This window comes from Clavelina lepadiformis, chromosome 5 (assembly GCF_947623445.1).
Source record: "Clavelina lepadiformis chromosome 5, kaClaLepa1.1, whole genome shotgun sequence".
Classification (NCBI taxonomy): domain Eukaryota; kingdom Metazoa; phylum Chordata; class Ascidiacea; order Aplousobranchia; family Clavelinidae; genus Clavelina; species Clavelina lepadiformis.
In genome coordinates this window covers 8,677,212-8,696,874 of record NC_135244.1, presented here as the reverse complement: position 1 = coordinate 8,696,874, position 19,663 = coordinate 8,677,212, and the positions used below count along the sequence as shown (strand labels likewise).

General features: G+C 35.6%; 1 protein-coding gene across 3 annotated transcripts; it reads left to right on the top strand.

Moving 5' to 3' along the window:
- Positions 1-1,589: 1,589 nt before the first annotated feature.
- On the top strand, positions 1,590-19,588 carry LOC143460981 (uncharacterized). Of its 3 annotated transcripts, XM_076958693.1 has the most exons (29): positions 1,590-1,876; positions 2,274-2,367; positions 6,652-6,847; positions 7,131-7,242; positions 7,335-7,460; positions 7,589-7,644; positions 7,771-7,967; positions 8,058-8,099; positions 8,265-8,332; positions 8,449-8,593; positions 11,080-11,207; positions 11,286-11,403; positions 11,507-11,616; positions 11,772-11,843; positions 11,961-12,033; positions 12,151-12,243; positions 12,327-12,497; positions 12,595-12,683; positions 12,765-13,375; positions 13,619-13,782; positions 13,984-14,361; positions 14,889-14,981; positions 15,485-15,718; positions 15,797-16,014; positions 16,677-16,876; positions 16,947-17,030; positions 17,140-17,469; positions 17,714-17,814; positions 17,939-19,588. In XM_076958693.1, the coding sequence occupies exons 1-29, from the start codon at positions 1,806-1,808 to the stop codon at positions 18,539-18,541; spliced, it is 4,977 nt and encodes a 1,658-aa protein (XP_076814808.1). In that variant the 5' UTR covers positions 1,590-1,805; the 3' UTR covers positions 18,542-19,588. The 3 variants fall into 3 exon arrangements, with proteins under 3 accessions (XP_076814808.1, XP_076814810.1, XP_076814811.1); XM_076958695.1 differs by lacking the exon at positions 14,889-14,981; XM_076958696.1 differs by lacking the exons at positions 1,590-1,876; positions 2,274-2,367 and having other exon boundaries at positions 6,724-6,847; positions 7,160-7,242.
- Positions 19,589-19,663: the final 75 nt, after the last annotated feature.

Genomic DNA, 19,663 nt, shown 5'->3' with positions numbered 1-19,663 from the left:
TAGCTCTTTTAGTCTCGAATCAGCTGATGCCCCTGCCAGCGCCTTCTAATTTCTTATTATTTGTTTTATGACGTCACACGGTATTTCTAGCGTTGGCTCGAGCTGCCATCTTTAAATAATTGGATAAGAAATGACAGATCTGGAAGTTACTGTTTGTTTATAAACTTTGACGCAGTGTAATCATAAATTGAAGAATCTATGCTAAGGGATTTGGACAAGCAATAAATTATAAGTTGATTAGTTGCATAATGGGTGGATTTTGCGTTCCTTCAGTCTACTTTTATGTCTTTTTTTTTGAACTTTGAACAAAATCTGTTCACAGTCAGACAGTGTTGTAATACAGCTTGTTACGTTTGTACCGGTTTGTGCACTAAGATGTGATTTTGTTTTATTTAGGAAGAAGTTTTCTCGATACGAAAGTTAAGATTTGTTACCTGTTAGACATTGGAATACTTATGTTTACATCAGAGCCTATAACTATGTACTGGTAGTCTGTATCTTAGGATATGGCCTACCCAATAATTTTGAAATAGCTATAGGCTACTACATGCTTTGGCTTGAAATTTTCATGTTGTAGTTTTGGGTCGGGTATGCAAGAGCACAACCAGATAACGTCACAATTTGAGTAGCAGGGGTTTAGTATATGAAGGCATCCTGTGGTTGTGCACTTGTATACGAGACCCACATTTTTAAGGTCTTTTATATGCTTCTGCGCTTTCATTATAGGATAAGATATATTCTGGACCAGATTGAAAAGTTTTGATTTTGTGTGCAGAATTTTTTCCGAAAAAAATTTCACACAAAATAAAATAAAATCACACAATTGTACACGGGGTGGGCAAACTATTCGGTCTAGTATACAAACGTATCTTTTGGTTTTGTACTTATATATTAGAACAAACCTTCCATCCTGGATTGAGGAGATCAGTCATAACTTCTTCCCATTCAGGACTTCATGTGGGAATGAAAAAGTAAAAAATACACATTTCTGTTCTGTTTTGATGATACTGTATATCATACGCATAAAACAGTCGGCCCAGTTTGTTTTATTCAAATTTTTCAAACATACAAAGAATGCAGTCAGTGTTTGGTTTTAGGTCATACTTTCATTGTCAGTGGACTGGCAAACTAAACACTTGTTGCAGTCGCAGGTTGTTTTACTAAGTTTATATGTGCAAAATGTGACTGCATTTAAAAAGCATCTGTTCTGTGAAATATTTTTGCATAATTTCTTGAAAAATAATTCCTTCGCAATTCTTGTTTGTGCATGTTTTTGACTGTCCATGCCGGACTGCAGAGTATGGTTATATTCAGCAAAATCTTGAGTGCGCCAAACAACCAAAAATATCAAATACGATGTGCAGAAATGCTCAGAGCTCAACGGAAGTGCACACTTTGGTGGGCAATGACACAGTAATTTGCACAGTTTGACTTACTCGATATTTAAATCAATTGAAAATTGAGTGCACAGAAGTTCTTTCCAAGTCATTAAGTGCAAAATACTGCACCTTAAGGGCGGCACTGAAGCTCATGAAAAGCTGTATTGAGTACACCTATGCCAAACTCTGCAGTCTGGTGCCCATGCTATGTTGACATTGGTTGTTATGCAGGTTTTAGACTACATGAAAATGAGTGTCAGTTAATAAATGCGAATGTGGCTGTGCAGCTTGCTGTTATGGTCACTCACCAAAATCTGAGTGTTTAAATTAGATGAAGGCTGTACCAATCGTATGTAATGGAGCAATTTTCGTATTTTTGGATGTATTTAAAAACATTTGTACAAGTGCAAAGGAGGAATTTTTATCATGACTACTCAGCTGGCATCCAGCAACCAATTAACTCAGGCCCTGTGTTCGAATATGGCCGTTGGTTCTAAGTATGTCAATTCTATTCTTTTTTTATCACCACACAACACAGAAAATATATCATTAGAAATGATGTACACATTTAACTGATTGCTGCCACTATTTCACTGAAAAAATTGTGTGTCCGAAGTTAGTTTTAATAGTTTCTTCTTAACCTAACTAAAATGTTATAACATAGTTAACTAAATCTACCTTCTAAACGAAATCTAATTTCAATATAAAATCTAATAACTTAAATAGACTTTTTGCATACTCATTCTCCAAACCACCTGTCTTCACTACAGGCTGTGTGACCCACATTCGGTGAAATAGTCACTTTGTTACTGATTTCAAGATTTATTACTATGGTAGACCAAAGATTTTGTTTTAAGTCTAGGTATGTCTATTTATGTCTTGATCTTGTTTCAGTGTGGATACTACACCAGATACTCCTTCAGCTCCAGAACATACATCGTCATGTAAAAATCGTGAAGGAGAACATTGTTGTGGTTTACCATATCAGGTAAATATATGTGAATCTCTTGCCACTGAAATGGAAACATCTGAAACTTTTTCTAACCTCTAACGTATATAGATTTGTTCATGCATATTCCATTTAAAACAACTAGCACATGTACTGCAGTTTTTCACATATATATTTGTTTTTTTTCTCAACAACCTTAGCCACCTACTGAATGTTTTAATGTAATTTTATCTTAGTTTAAGTATTGCCAACAAGTTTTATACAAAAAAAAGTTGTGACTAAGGAGGAGTAAAAAATACAAATGACCAATTAGGTTTTCAATTAAAAAGTTGCCCTTTAAATATCGCAAGGAACCAGGGGAAGATACAGCTGAGATGTTGCAACAGCACCTTTGGTAGTTAAAATAGTTTTTGCACGCACTGCTTAAAAGTTTATTTTGCTTGTTAAAAGTTAAAACGCCATTACTTCGTTCCAACACAATGCATTTTCTAAAACGCTTTCATGACAAGAGGTTAAGAGGTGAGCATTTTTATCAACCCTTCTCTGTGCTGATTACACATTTTTTTTCTTACATCTCTTTTAAATACTTGCATCTGGTTTGAGCACAGTTCAGAGACAATTGAAACTTCGTTGGTATTATCAACAATGCCTTGCGGGAATGCGGTTAAAAATTTTCCGCACAAAGTGTGTCTGTGGCCTGTGTTGGCTTCTAGACGTTGCATCATCATTTTACTTTGGAAAAACGATAAACACAATGAATTGTGGTACTGGAAAGCTTAGCCTTTGTGATGTGTGCATGTAGACTACCATCAGACATGGGTGACAACATTTTGCTAAATTACAGCGTCATTACAAGCGAAGTAGATTTCAAAAAATAAAACCGGATACGATATGTCACATTTTGCCATAGCATTTTCTGGTTAGTAGTTTATCATTGTGGTTATCTCATTTCATTAATAAATATGTCTATTTCTGCACTCGTTGTATATACTGATGGCAATTCTATCATTTTTCCTTGGTATTGTCATTTAATTATGATACTACGCCGGCCCAGATAATTTGAATAACTTGCCTATCAGACCCACTGGCCACGATTGATTGACAGATGGTGGTGTTGGATACTTGGGCAAAAGTCCATTTGTTTTTCTCAACTGAAAACTTCGCTTTGTGATATAAAAAATGGTCATCTCTTTATTTTCTATAATTGGCAAAGAAAAAAGTCTAGACAAGTCTAGAGCATGTTGTTTTAATACAACAAGAAACATTTTAGTTGCGTAAATCAATGAGAGCGGCAACATGCACAGTTTGCGTAATTGTTACGCATGTCGTCATGGCTACACTAAAAAATGAATAACTAATACAAACAGAGAAAAACTGCTCAAATCTCATTAATGCTTACAGTAATACAATTTCTTGCGTTGTATTTTCTGCAAATAAGATTTACACAAGTTTCCATGTGGTTTTTGATTTCCCGGTTTTGTTAAACACGCTGTATCAAAGACTATGGCAGAATACAGATACACCACTTTTGGGATAACTTATGCAGGCATCATTAACGAACACATTCCATTTTTTTGCAAAAGTATCACTGATGATAATTTCTATTATTTAGTATAAGCAATCTTGCCGCTATACTATTTTAAGCCATAAAATCTCGCCACCCAAAACAAGATGGTAAAGGTAACTCAGAAAGTGTCGATATGAAATAAATATGCTAGTTCTACTGCTGTGCATTTGCTTTTGTTTTCTTTTATCTCGAAGGAAAGTGAAATGGAACAACTGGAGTGATTATGACACCTATAGTCTGACACTTAGGATAAATATTCTTAAAAATCAACCTGTTATATATTTACTGCATCTTTGCCAAGCTGTGCTAAACATTTTTCCATATATTACTATAATGAATTCAATTTCCCTATAGCATGTCATATCCTCAGTGAAAACATCAACATGCTATCACTGTCAACAAGGTGGTTTTATCCATAATTCATTCAATACATAGTCTGTTTGCCTGCACGTTTAAAATCACGAACCGAACCTAAATCATAAACAGTGACATGCAAAGTGTGTTTTGATTTACGTGAGTGCACGTGTCCATACACCAAGCATATTGTATCAATAAAGCCAGCGTATATGTCATTAATTGAATGTTTCAATTAAATGACAAAATAATGGCTATTTAGAATAAATACAGTGGTAAATTTTCTGGTTCCGATACATTATCATGCATTACGACAGAATATCCGTGTCATGATGTTTGCATTATGTCTGTGAGTAAGATAAAAAAGATGATCAGGCAGGGTCAACTTGGATTTCTTAGTTAGGCCGGAGCAATGTGGACTGTAGGCAACTTTTTATCAAATGCTGTTTAAATTTTGACCCTGTTATTCTGCCAAAACCTTTTGCTTAAATTTGCATTTTTGGTAATTACCGGTTTGAATAAACCTCGTTTTATGTTTGTGGGCTATGAGAGTTTCTATGGTATTTTCTTAAATAATTTGAATTTGTTTACAATGATTTAGATGGTGTTTTTTGGATTCTTTTTCCGTCAGCATGCAGGTGGAAGCCGCCATTATGGGTTTAAAGTGTATTTTTTAAGGAATGAATTATTTTTTATAAGGAAGATTATTTTAGTGTTCCAGGAAAGTCAAAAGCCTTTTCTGATGGTCCATAGCCTAAAACTAGTTGGGAACCACTGTTCTATACGATAAAAGTATCTATTTTAATGTTTCATGTTAGGTAGGTGAAACCTTTGCGGACCTGTGGTTGTGGACCGTTGTGATAGGATGTATTGCTTATAGGCTTCATTTATTGTTTTTTTTCTTTTGTTCATGGCTTAGAAAGTATGACCTATCGTCTAATAAACATTGATCCAAGCTATTGATGTGAAACATTGTTTTTTTTCCCCCAGTTATACTTTTTTTTATCATGATGGATTCTGTAGCATTCCCTAATAAATGTTAATACAGCATAATTCAGCAAGCACTTTTAAGTTTGAACATTGAACCTGAGAAATTGGTATTGTGGACCAAATTGTAACGTAAATGTAGTTGAACACTAGAAATTTCTCTGGGACGCTGCAGGTCGGTTATATCTTAAAACCTGTCTAAGCTGTAAACGCACAAAGAAAATTGTTTCAAAAAAAGTATTGAGTTTAATTTATCAAAACCCTTTGTTTAGAGATTGAAAAATTGGCCTTTTCCAAAAGCTGCCACTATTTCACCGGAAAAAATCGTGTGCTCAAAGCTGTTTTTCACAGTTTCTTGTTAACGTAATCTGAATGTTATAACACAGTAACCTAAATCTACCTTCTAATCTAAATCTGCCTCAAACGAAACGTTAAATAGCTAAAATCTACTTTTTACATACCCATTTTCATAACCTAACCACTTATCTTTAACAATAGGCTACATGACCTACATATGGTTAAATAGTCACTTTGTTTTCCAAATCATCTTGGAGAAATATTTCAAAAAATTCTAGAAAAAAATCATAAATTGCAGCATTTAGGATAGATGTTATTTGCACAATATTTATAGTCTCTTATTTCGTATAATGAGAACATTTTACTGACATAACCTCTTCGATCTTGCAGAATGTTCATAAAAATATGTATGTTTTTATAGTAAACAAGTAAAACATCAAAGTCAATGTTGGATAATAATAACTTATCAATTATCATGTTTCGTTTATTGAAAATTTGAAACATAAACCCATAAGCAAGCATTCAATGAAAGCTTACTTTTTACCCCTTAAGTGTGTTTTTACTGCCCCAAATGCTGGCTACAAAAACACTAAATTTATATATATATAGTCTATGTACCTTATTGATGTCTATAGAAAAGCATTTCAAGTTGAAAATGGTCCTACATTTGTAGAAGCACAGAAAAAATTAATAATTTATATATCTCAGAAGGTAAAAGAGCTGGTAATGTATTTTTACCTTGCTTGACTACATATTGCGCTTCTTGCAGTACTCCTATGACAACGTAGATAGGTAGCTATTGATATTTATTATTTATATATATTCCATTTTCTTTTCATTATACACAATTCTGTTATTCAGTTATGAGTCAAATGTTGACTGAATAAAGTCTTTATAGACTGTCAGTTTGTGCACACTTCAGTTGTTCGTTTTTTTTTAATGTTGAAGTAATTTAATTGCATAGTCTTGTGCTGAACACTTGATTGTCATAATTAATATATGGAGTAAAATAAAAAGATTTAGTTATACAGTAGATGCATTCCTTTAAGATTTTCTTATGAAAACAGTTACGTGTGTTTGAGCTGAAATCAAAAGTATAACAAGAAACATTTTTGTAGGACCACAATTACGGGGCACCCCTTCCCCCACCAGCTACACCTCTGTCTCCTCCTCTATCACCAACTTCTGAATATTCTTCTCATGCTCTGCTGTCAAGTGGAGTAAGTGGCAGAAAAAATACAATGTGTCTGAAGGAAAGCCCAGCACTGGTATCTGCTACATCTTGCATAGCCTCATCACTTTCTACCAAAAATGGTATGTTTGTTGGTGGTTCTTAGTATTGTTTTGATCGTTATTTTACTGGCTAATTTAACCATCTTGCACAGTGAAAGGACAGCAATGTATTGGAAATAACTTTTTATGGATACACAGTTTTCAAAATGTTTTGCGATGGATCATTTCTATAATTTATATTTTCTCATTAATAAGTTTTGAAATAAATTATTTATGTAAGTAAATTGGTGTTGGGATGCATTTTTATTTTTTGGTAGATGACAGAGTTCTATTATTTAAATAATTTCTTCTAAATTTGTGCTAGGAATATTAAATATGGAAAATTCACTGCAGAAGGCTGCAGCTTTGATCCAAACAAATGGTTTGTCATCCGACATTAGCATTGCTCATGGAGATGTTACAAGATGTATTTGTGGGTAAGAAACTGATTTTTCTCCTTTCTTGTCTTTATTGACATTTCTGCTACATGTTTATATAGCTTGAGTAATAATTGCTTGCTATGTATTAGGTATTCACATGATGATGGATATATGATCTGCTGTGATAAGTGCAGTGTGTGGCAGCATATTGATTGCATGGGTATTGATCGAAATGGAATACCAGACATCTATCTATGTGAGATATGCAATCCAAGGTACAAAAATATATGCTGTTATTACCCAAGTGTTGTGATTTAGGATGCATATTTTTTACTTGTATGTAGAACAAGCGCAGCTGTTGTTGGTTTAAATTTGTTTTTAAAGCGTGAAGTTATTCTTACAGAGTGCTTAACAGAGAAGAGGCTGCCAAATTACAAGCACGGAAAAAAGAAGATTTAAGTATGCCATGTGTGGATTATATAGATCTTTTTATAACAAATGCAAAATAGCGGTGTCATCTATTTCACAGTTATTGTTTTCATTTATTATTCGCATAGTTACAGAAACCAAAACATTTCTATTCAGTGCGTTCTGACCCAGACAGCAGTGGAACAGAAAGTGGTGATGATAAAGGCAAAGTAATATACAGTGCTGTGCAGTCAACTCCAACCAGCTTGACTTTCACAATAGCATCCAATCGCTCAGCGAAAAAATCCGGTATTCTTGGTTCTGGCAAAAAACGAAAACGAAGTAAAGAAGATGACAAAAAGCCTGCGAAAAAGGTGCTATTTTAAATATATTTAAGTGTTCTCGTGGTGAGGTCATATTTTTTACCAAACTACTGTATTGAATAATTCAACTCTTTATTTTAGGCAAACTCAGTGGACCATAAACGATCTCGATCAAGGTCTAAGGTACTTGAAAATCACTAATATCTTGTTAATTGTTAGTAATATATGGTCGGGCATAGAGATATGTTGTGAGGCTGTTAATTTTTATCTTATTTCTCTGCGATATTGTGTGATATTATAACGTATTTTTACATATTTATCTTTTTCTTTATTATTAATTGTTTTCAGTCCTCATTTAATGACAATGTTGAAGATGATACCAATGGAATCAACTTTTCTTGGGCTAGGAAACTAACGTATGTGAAACAAATATGGAGTATTTTATGTAAATTTTGTATTACCACTATATTAAAAGGTAATTGTGTAATAAGTTATTCTGTTGTATCAAACATAATTCTTTTGTTTTTTTCAGAGAATGGAATGAAAGTTATCAGGAAATAGATGAAAACATCTATACACAAGACCTACTACAAGCTGTTTTATCATCTTCGTATAAAAATTCAAAGGCAAAGCAAGTGGATGTTGTCTTATCTCAGTTGCGTATGCAGCTTGCAAAGGTTTGTGTAATGATTTTCACTTTATTAGCATTACACTGGTCAACACACATTTTGGTGCCAAGAAAGTTTCAACGGTTTTAGGGTATTTTTATGTCGCTGAATCCAAAAATGGCATTAGTTTTTCCGAATTGGCTCTAGTTTTTGAGATATTCCATATTTTTGTTTCAAAAAGTGCTAAAAATACGCAAATTTTGACATAGGTAAAATTCTCTTTATACTACAACTTTGATGAGTCTACATCTGTCTTTTCAATCATGTGCATACAGTATTCTTCTATTTCTGATGCGATATTGTTAAAGACGCAATCGTTAACACAGAGAGCCTTCTTTACGCGAATCATGTTTCATGTGAAAATCAAGCAAAAATTATAAAACTTAGGCAATGTTAGCAGTAAACAACAGATTTTTGTAACGCAAAAACAGGCAACGTCAAAGCACAAACACTACTTTTAGAAACGCTCAAAGTACATTTAGTAAGCTGTCAAAGCACGGTAATCAATCATATATCGGTACTGTAATACAAAAAAATTAGTCGATGCTTGTAAATTTTCTTTTGTACGAATTTCTGGAATGTGATGCAGCCAAGCAGTCACGTTGGAGACTCCAACAGTAGTCGGCCATCATATGGGCATCCCACCTGCCCTAATACCTCTCTTCCATGACCTTAATGTCCTGGTGGAACCTTTCTCCCTGCTCTTCACTTAGATCACCAAGGTTTGCAGGAAAACGATCTAAGTGGCTGAAGAGATAGTGAACCTTGATACTCATCTTCACACCCAAATCTTTCAACTTGGAAAGCATATCTTCCACCAATTCTTGGTAATTTTCAGCTTTTCGGTTACCAAGAAAGTTCTGTGTGACTAAAACAAACGATTGCCAAGCAGCAGACTCTGTGTCTGTCATGGACTGCACAAAACACACATCCTTTATGAGTTTGCGGATCTGAGGGCCATCAAAAATGCCTGCTTTAAGCTTTTCGATGGTCAAAGCAGGAAATGTTCTGCAAATATAGTTGAAGCAATCCCCAGTTGCAGGCAAGGCTTTCACAAATTGCTTCATCAAACCAAGTTTTATGTGAAGCGGTGGAATGATGATCTTCTCTCTAGCAACTAAAGGTTCATTTATGATGTTACCTTCACCTACTCTCATGGAATCTCTAAGTGGCCACCCTTTCTTCACCCAGTGATCAGTGCGCGCTCGGCTATCCCACAAGCAGATAAAACATGGGTATTTTGTATAGCCGCTTTGCTGGCCAAGCAAAAAATTTACCATCTTCAAGTCTACACAGATTAACCATTGGTGAGAGTCATAATCCAGTTTCTGTAATACCGTTTTAATGTTGTTGTACTCTTCTTTTAGTTTTGTTGAGTGGCCAATTGGGAGAGATGCATATCTGTTACCATTATGTAGCAATACACATTTCAAACTCCTTTTCGAACTGTCTATGAATAAGCGCCACTCTTGAGGTCTATATTGTGGCACTCCCATTTTCAGCAGAAGCCCTTCGATGTCTTTGCAGTAAAAAAGTTCATCTTGTTGGCTAAAATACGGAAGTAATTCTTTCTCTCTTGTACGGTAGAATGTTATTGAAGCTCCGGTTCCAAGGCAGTTTTTGTCTTTGAGTCAGGATGCCAAAATTTCTGCTGCTTCTTTGGATAAGTTGAGATCCCTGATAAGATCGCTCAGCTCCTCCTGCTTGAATGGCTCTGGAATGAATGGACTGCTTTCGAACACACTTCCACTGCTCTCACTTGCAGAGCATATATATACTGAACGAAAATGTGACAGGTTGTCAATTCAGTCACAGGAAAATGCATCCTCCCAGTGACAAGGCCTAAGCATATTGTCAAACTTCCACTAATGAACTCAATTCTCACTTGAATTACAAAAAACCTCCACGTTTTCCAAACTTAGTTATGTGAGCAATAGCTTGAACTTGACTGGTGGTATTCCTTTCTCTGGCTACAGAACTATTAAACTCTGATTACAACATCTTTAGTCTACAACAATATAGCTATAAAATGAGATATTGATATGATGTGATAACTGAAGGGAGTACTCTACACTGTACATGTGGTGAACAATACAAAGAAACTGTAGCTTATCAGAATGATGCCGAAAATGGAGTGTTTTCAATGCCTTGTTTCTGAAGTAATGGGATGCTACAATAACAAATAGACATAGTGGAGTATCTGGTCCAAAATAAGTAATGCATACTGCCTAAGAGACATTTCCAATATGTATTTTACTGATGCTTGTGTTCACAATTGGCAGATACTAAAGTTAACGATTTTTCTCTTGTCAAAAATAAAAAACATCGATATCTCAAAAACTAGAGCCAATTCAAAGAAACGAATGTTATTTTCGGACTCAGCAGCCCAAAATTACCCAGAAACCATCAAAATATCTTTGGCACTCAAAAAAAATGTTTTTTTTGTTGGCCAGTGTTATCATTAGCCATCACATTTTTACTCTATTTTGATTTAGGTGAAGCAGTTACGAAGTCGCATCATGGCAATGGAAGATATATGTATTTCAAAGCCAGTTGTTGAAGTTAAGGGCTCTTACATGTTGTCAAACGAAACCGAAGCAGCCAATTCAGCACTGTTTAAGAGGTTAAAAAGCCTTCATTTGTTATGTTTACAATAAACATATACAGCGCTGCAATATGTTGTATTTTGCTGTATGTTTAGGCCATATCCATATGTCTTCTTCTACGATGAATGTGATGGTCTTAAGATATGTGTGGATAGCAGAAAATATGGAAACATTGCCCGTTATCTTAGAAGATCTTGCTGCCCAAACTGTGAGGTAAGCGCTTATTAACTTTGCTGCCATTTTTAGTATATAATCAGTGATGATGTATTTTGTCAGTAACACATGTCAACATTTTTATGTTAAAAATTTGTCTTAGCTTCGCCACGTTACAGAAGACAACAAGCCACATCTAATAGTGTACTCTAAAGAAAACATTTCCATAGGCTCTGAAATAACTATACCGTTTGATTACCAGTACCAAAATTGGTGAGTTGCATTTTACCTTACTTTGTGAGGATAAAAGATTTCCTGTTTTTCTTAGTTGTTGTTGGTTTATGCGTCATGTCAGTCATGCACTGACTAAGCGCTATTAATTAGCGTGAGTTTTAATTAGTGCAACAACCCAATTATCTTTTCTGCAGTGTATACGATGTTGAGTGCAGCTGTGGCAGATACAACGATTGTCCTGTTTTCAAGCTTTCCTCATTGAAACAGTATGTTTTTAATTTAGCTTGATTTCTTTCTTACAGTAAAAAGTGAAATTTATGTTTGAAATGCTTTGTTCTTTTTCCAATTCTTACTTTTCATCTTTGATTTTCTTCGATTAACAGAGATGAAACAAAGCATAACAAAGGGAGGGAGGTATCACCGTTACGGCTCAGTTTGACACGCATTCACAACAGTGTGAGTGAAAATTTTGAATTAAAATTTAACCAGTTTTCAAGTTGGAGGATGATTTTTTGTATATGGATGTGTGCGTAGTGGTTATTGATTAACTTGTGGTCATTGTTTGTTCAACAGACAAATGGTTATATTAGTTCTGACCATGACATGAACAATGTCACTGGTGATAATGCTTGTGAGGACCATAACCATGAAAATCAAAGAAAGAAGGTAGCTTAACAAAGCAATGAAATTTTGTATTTTATGACATAATTTGAAATGAAACAACTTAATTGTGTTTAACGCTACACCAGTCTCGAGAAGATCGAAAAATGGAGGCTTATATTCGTGCGTTTGAACGAATGGAACGGAAAGAAAAGAAAAAAGAACTACACCATTCTAACTCATCCCCACTAGATGTAAAAGCCCATCCTCTGAAGCTAGAATCACTTCATTCATTAGGTTCTGTCAACAATTTGCAAGATGTAAGTTGATGTAGAATTAAATTGTTTTGCAATTTAGCTTTTCCTGAAAATTCTTCGCTGAAGTGTCTTTCTTACAAAAACGTGTTAAACTATCCAGGTTGGTATTGCAAATAGTAACCTCTTATCAAGTGAAAGTGTTCACACAACTACATCAGCTTCTGTCGCTCCCATAAAAAGAGTAAACAGGTATTACAAAACAACCCAAATTTTTTTTACTTTGATTGATCACTTTTTACTGACATGACCACGAAAAATTTTTGTATACAGGAAAAAGTCCAATCGAGGTGGGCGCAGACACTCAAGGAAAAGCAGGGGCCCATCATTTGAAGATGTCATGTCACCAAGTCTGTCAGTGGAAGCAGAAGATTCGAATCATTCTTGCGATAACTTGACTTTGCCAGATACAGTATCATCGGACTCAGTACCTTGGCTACCACCATTGACAATTGAACCAAGTATACTTTCTGCAGAAAATACGTGCAGTAATAGTACTCCAATCGAGACGGTCAATGACGAAACATCAGCTCAGACCATTCTGTCCAACTGTGACAACTTGTCGAGGAACAGTTCTCCACTCCCAAGTGCTGCCATTTCAGGGCCTATTAGTGCTGACTTTTCTTTATTAGAAGTATTGAAAGATGATGCTGCCAGCAAATCTTCCTTTGACAATGGTTTCAAGTCACAGGAATTGAATAATGACGAAAGTGAGTCAGTCAAGCGAGAAGCTAAAGACACAGAAGAGTCCTCTGTCGTTAAGTCAAGTGCAACAAGTTTGTCCTCTGAAACTCAATCTACTGTGCAGTTATCTACAAATGACAACAGCAGTACTAAGTCCGGTAAAGCTAAAAAAACCTCAAGCTTATTGGACACCACAACAGGTATGCATCGTATTGGTATCAATTGCTCTTCTGCAAAAAGTTGTATCCAGTTAAGCATGATAAAGTGAGATGTATTTCTTTGTTTGAGAATTTATTTTTTCAAAAATGTTGTATTAAGGGTATTGGTCTCGTAAATTTCAACTAAATATTTATATGTTGAGTTTCCTTCAGCATCATAAATATTGAAATTATTGGTATTTAATTAGACTTTTCTATTTTATGGCCAACATTGTTTTTTTTTAGCAAATGCTCGTGTGACCACAGTTTCATACACCACTAGTTATCCTGCCACAACATGTACTTTTGTGCCATGGATGTTTAGGCCTGGTATACCTAGTGGTCAAGTTCGTATAAGAGCCACCTCAAATCATTCAAAGAAATATGACTGTGAAAAATTCCTGAAAAAGGTTTGCGTTACTGAAGAGTAGTTTTTCATTCTCATCATTTTTTATTATTTGGCTTAATCTTTGTATATAATTTTTTGTAAGATATTACTTTTCTTTCTCGTACATTTTTAATCACCTTTGCTCTTTGTCTTCACTGTGAATGTGTTCAGATATGCTACACCTTAATTAAATTTTGCAAAGTTGTGTGATGTTTGTTTGTAGAAATGGCTACATATGGCCAAAGAAGATCTTTTTCCACTTCATGCTGCTGATGACAATGAAAAACAAGTTCTGCAAAACAAGACTTGTTCATTTTTCAAAAAGCGTTTGTTGAAAATTTTCTCTCCGCCTTTTGAAGACACAGATAACAAAGACAATTTATCTGTGGATTCCAACCAAAGTGCCATTGCTGAACCTTCAGCCTCTAACAAAACTAATTCAATTGATAATGAATCTGTTCCTGAAAATGAAATTTTGGATGTAATGGAAATGGATTCCGTGAGCATGGACAGTGCTGAATATGTTGACTCATTAAGTCAAACTCATTGTTTACCACAAGTATTAGGTGAATCAAGGGTGCTACCAGCAATGGAATATGAGGTAAGTGGTTTAGTCTGCCTATCAGCTATGAGGAAGTATTTAGCAAAGTCATTATCCTATATGACCCACATCCTATATAATCTGTATTGAATTTTGACTTGTACTTGTAAAGATGTTTTTCGTAAGCAGTGTCTATGTTAAATTAACATTTACCTCTTGGCAGAGCCTACTAAATTTAGTTGTACAGGTGTATCTTTGGGTAAATTGCAGAAAGCTTGCAAAATAGACTTCTTTTTTTTAGATTTAGCTTAGCTGTTGGCTGCTTCAAATAATGCATGATATTTTATTAATAAGAAAGTTTAGATTGTTGAGTGATAACTGATAAGTATACATCTTTGAGATACTCAAAGTTAACAATAAATGCTTAAGCCTTGTTGATATATGTGCAATAATACAGCTTTGTCATGTCCAGCGCATTTGTCCATAAATAACACATGCATGTTAGCCATCTATACCATTTGCATGATGACATCTGTATGCCTAATGCACATCTTTTGTTATCTTTTGCATCACCATTTCAACATTAGAATATTTCTGATGACGATAGTGATATCATTGAGGCTTCATGTACCAATACCACTAGATTACCAGATGCATCAACTGGAAGTGATGAAATTGAGGTATCTTAGAAATAATGGGATCCCTTATTCATTTTCATTATATTGGTATTCAGTGCAGTCGTTTTTTTGTGTGAAGACATTATCACACTTTGTTATATAACTAAGTTATCTAAATGGCCATAATATGGTTATCGGGTTACCACCTTTGATTTAAGTTGATAATAAAGATGCTGCCTTGTTAGGGTTTGGTCAAATTGTTTTCTGTACTCAGTGTATTTGCATATGTAATACTGACAGCTGAATGTGCATGCTTGTTGCTTATCACTGCCTGCATTTATGTTTTCTCTTGAACTATTAAAAAACTTTCAAGGCATTGTTTATTACATGATACATGACAGTATATGTGATACTGCTGAAGGAAGTAATACTTTATTCGTGATAATCATGTAGCACAACTTCTTTTGAGGTTGGGAATGCTAAATTTATACTCACTTGTCTGTTTGTATGTCCCACCATGTAGTATGTCGGTTTAAGTTTTGCAAATGGTTCAATGTTTTTCACAGATAAAGCCCAGTACCTCATCATCGGCGATTATTCAAGAAAATAAGTGCTTACCAATCATAACACAGCGATTGAATGGAGATATCCAACCACAACAGAATCATCCAGTCATGTATCCTGTGACCTCAGAAACCCACAGTTTAACATACAAATTACCTACCACCGTTGTAACCTGCTCTACACAATGCATTATGCCTGTACAAGATGATGGTCAGACTGCGCCTACCAAGAAAAAGGTTTTGTATTAATCCTCATTTGCAATATATTTTCGTGGTGTTTCAGGAGTTATAAAATTATTGACTTTACAATAATAGGTCTCGCTACAAGAATACCTCAAGCGCAGTAAAGATACTCGTAAGAGCATTACAAGTGAGCAAACTACAATCTCGACTTCTACACCCAACCTCCAAACATTACACTCTACTAGTGCTGATTCCAAGACATCTTGGTCAAAATCAGCTGACTTGGATGAAAATCATACAAGTTCTGTTGACTTGTCAACGTCAATGCCAACAATACCTTCTTTAGTGAGGTTAGCCATGAAAATCTATTTGTGTATTCCGTTCTTAGTAGTGGTTGTGTTATAGATCTGGCCCAGTGGTTCTCAACATAAGCATTTGATACAATATGGAGGACGAACTACCTAATGAATTTTTGTAGTTTGTGTGTGCTACACTACACTATAAATTATATAAAACACTATCAGTTAAATAATAACAGATAAACGATCAACACATAGCTTAAACTTGTGTTTTAGTGAGTATCCAACATGACAATTTGCAAATGGCTTATTGGCAGTATAGATTTAGTTGCAAGAATTGAGTATTGTAATGTAACAATGAGCTATGTGGTAAATGTGCATTCTACAAATTGTGTTACCTCTTTTGCATCAACCTCGAAAGTCAATTAGTGTATCTGCTCATCTCAGTTATGCCTAAATGTACTAAATACTACCTTTTGTGATGTGGTCCATATTTCACCTGGCCATGCTGTAGCCCACTGGCTGTAGCATTTGAAAAACAAATAATTTAAACAGGTAGCATCCTTTGAACAGAATGTTACAAGATGTATTGTGATGGGGTATTTTACTTTAAAACAGTTTTAGCACTGGTAAACATGTTTCCTGGTACATCTTCCATTCAACTTATCTAATATCTTGTCATGATCAGATGATCAATTTAAGTTACTTTTTAGTTTAAGAGTGGAAGAGAAAACTACTGAAGAAAAATGCTTTGCAAACCTGGTAGTTGATTTACCTAAAGTAATAAACCTGTCTCCCAAACCAACCAACTTAGAAGTAAGTAATATTGTCTGCATGTCGTCACATGGTGCTAGTAAAACCTCAGAAGTAACGGATATTGTGAAGAAGCCCACCAAACAAGTACCAAATGAAGGTGAGCCGTACTGTTGCTGAACGCCTATGATGTTAATACTAGAGTACTTTTTCACTGATTGTATTTGCAGATATTTCAAAATCTGAAAATTCAGTTGTTGCAAAGACTGGTCAATTGAGTAAGCCATTCAGGAGAGTTACTACTGATGAAAAGAGTAAGTTAAGAAGTTATGCTGCTAAATTTGCTCAATGTAGTCAAACACTTTGGTCGAAATTGATCTTGCGCTAACTGCTAACAATTGCTAATTGTATATATGTTTTTAGATCATTCAAAATCTAAATATGATCATTCAGCAACAAGTGCACCCATTCCTTCTTTAGCACGTCCACATTTTGAAAGAAGTATCAGTAGTCCAAACGTAAGGCATTCCCAATCTGGCCAAAGCATACCTGTTGGAAGTATATCACACACAAGCAGTTGTTCTCAGAGAAACAGCCCATCTTACAGAAATTCCACGCCATATAGCGTGCCAAAAGGGCTTGGCAGGGCAAGTCCAGTTTCGTCTCCTCGTTCCTCAAGGAGTCATTCTAATTCTTACTCGAATTCACCCTCAACTCCAACCATCTATGATCATCGGCATCGCCGTGACAAAGGTAGCTCATTGTGGTAACAACAGATTGTATTTTTTAGTTTCAAAGTTTGTCAAATTCCTGTTGTTCCATGCAGTTGAACTTCAGGGCTAATGCTTTGATATAGAAAACACCAAATGGCTGAATAATTTAGACACTGCTTGTAGTGCGGTGGCTGTGCAAGCTGGTCACTGGTGACATGCAGAATATTAGTAACTTTCCTTGCTGGTTTTTGTTGAGGAGATATTAAAATGGTATTTATATGCAGAACGTACAAATGACTTGGTAATTCGCTCTCGACACAACAGTGGTGGATCAAGTGAAAGTGGTAGTACAATGTCAAGCAAGTCACCAAAATATGGGTCTTCTGTAAGTAGCAGCTCCCAAGTTTTTTACACTAACTATTGTTTATTCAGATTAGCTGTCAAACATCTGATTGTGAAGGTCATCTGCGTTTAGTGTGTTACTGAATATTACTGAACTTATATTTCAGGATTCTGGGTCAAATTCACATAACAAACATTCCGGTAGTTCAAGCTCCTCTCAAGCCTGCAGCAAGGATACTCGAACATACGACCCTCCCCAGAGGGTGCAATCTTTGACCCCCGCTGTACCAGGTCAGCCCATTCCATCACTAATGCGTGGACCAGGTGGCGGCAGGGTACCACAAGTCATATATAACAGACGACATTCACCGCGACCAGAAGGCTCTCATTTAAGGGAGTCCCACCAACGTTTATTGAAGGATGTACCTTACAGACCTGATTCCTATTATTACCCTCCCCCATCTCGACCTATTTCGCCTCCTAGCGCATCTGATTACGGATACCATAGGCACGACAAACCAAACCATTTTGATGATCGATACCTGCCCCGTCCATTACGTGACGACGACTACCCACCGCCTAGTCATTACCACAGTTCCTACAGCTCAGGACCGCCAGCATACGACGACAGACGACCCAGCTATTATCCGCCCAGGGACTCGAGGCCACCAAGTCCGGGCCCACCGTCGCGTCACAGTGACTACTATGGTAAAGGGCCGGGCAGTGGATATCGTTCAAATTACTACAACTCAGATATACACCGACGCTAAACTAACTGCACCAAGTTCTCCACCACTTGACAGCGTAATCGCATCTCAGGGAAAAGAGCGGCTTTGATATCAAGTGATGTAGGTGTACAAAGACGTGTTGTCGAACTGAAGACGGAGACATGTAGACATTCTTTACAAAAAGTTGTTTTAGATGGTTTTTGCAAGCGCATGTAACATCATTGTGCATGATGGGAAACCCAAAATCTGATTTTACTAATTTTTTGCTGTTGATGTTCTTAAACGTGATGCCCATCTGCGCCACTATTTGTTTGTGCTCTTTACAAGCAGCATTTCAAAGACGCAAAACACGTAATAAGAAGCACTTGAAGTGACTGTGTATTTTTGACAAATTTTTTTTACGTTTATTGATTTTTCAAAGAAATCCACAAAAATTTTTTTGATGTCAAACTGAAACATGCTTAGAGTTGCGTGTTTTTCTAACTGCTTGTTTCAGTCGTACTACTAATATATACTTAACATTGCTCTTATATTAACGTCGAAAGTTTTATTTTTGTAACCTTTGTGGAGAAAACTTTTTTATGACGTCATTAAACCATTGTACGATAATGTGACAATGGAACGTGAGGTCAGGTGATCATTATAATAATGTATGAAAGCGGAATTGGTTTTTTGGCTACCTTAAAATTATAAATACTTACACTTTTCAGTCAAACATTTCGTTGTGCTAACAAGTTAATTAAAAACTTTACCCTTCATGGGAATCCTGTTTTATGCTTGTTTTGTCCAAAAAAAATCCTGTTTTTTAGGGTTGCTGCTCAAACTAAAGTGGATTTGGTTATTCGTTTTACCAACACTGCCAGCGTGTGTGCTTAAGTTGTGTTAAGATTCACGATTTACTCCATCGGAAATTGCTATTTTATCAAACCAACACACACTAGATGTAGATTATTATTTAATAGTGGTTGTAATGTTTTTATCTGTGTGATGCTTTTTCTCGTTCTTAGCTTTTCTTTATTGACCCGTTTGTTTGGGTTTCTGAACTGGATTCTACGTTGGTCTGCATCCTATAAAAGTTCATCTGCTAAATTGTCCCGTTTTGTGTCGAGTTAAAACCTGGTAGTCTTACAAGGTCCACAACAAACATGTCGGTTTGGTAAACAG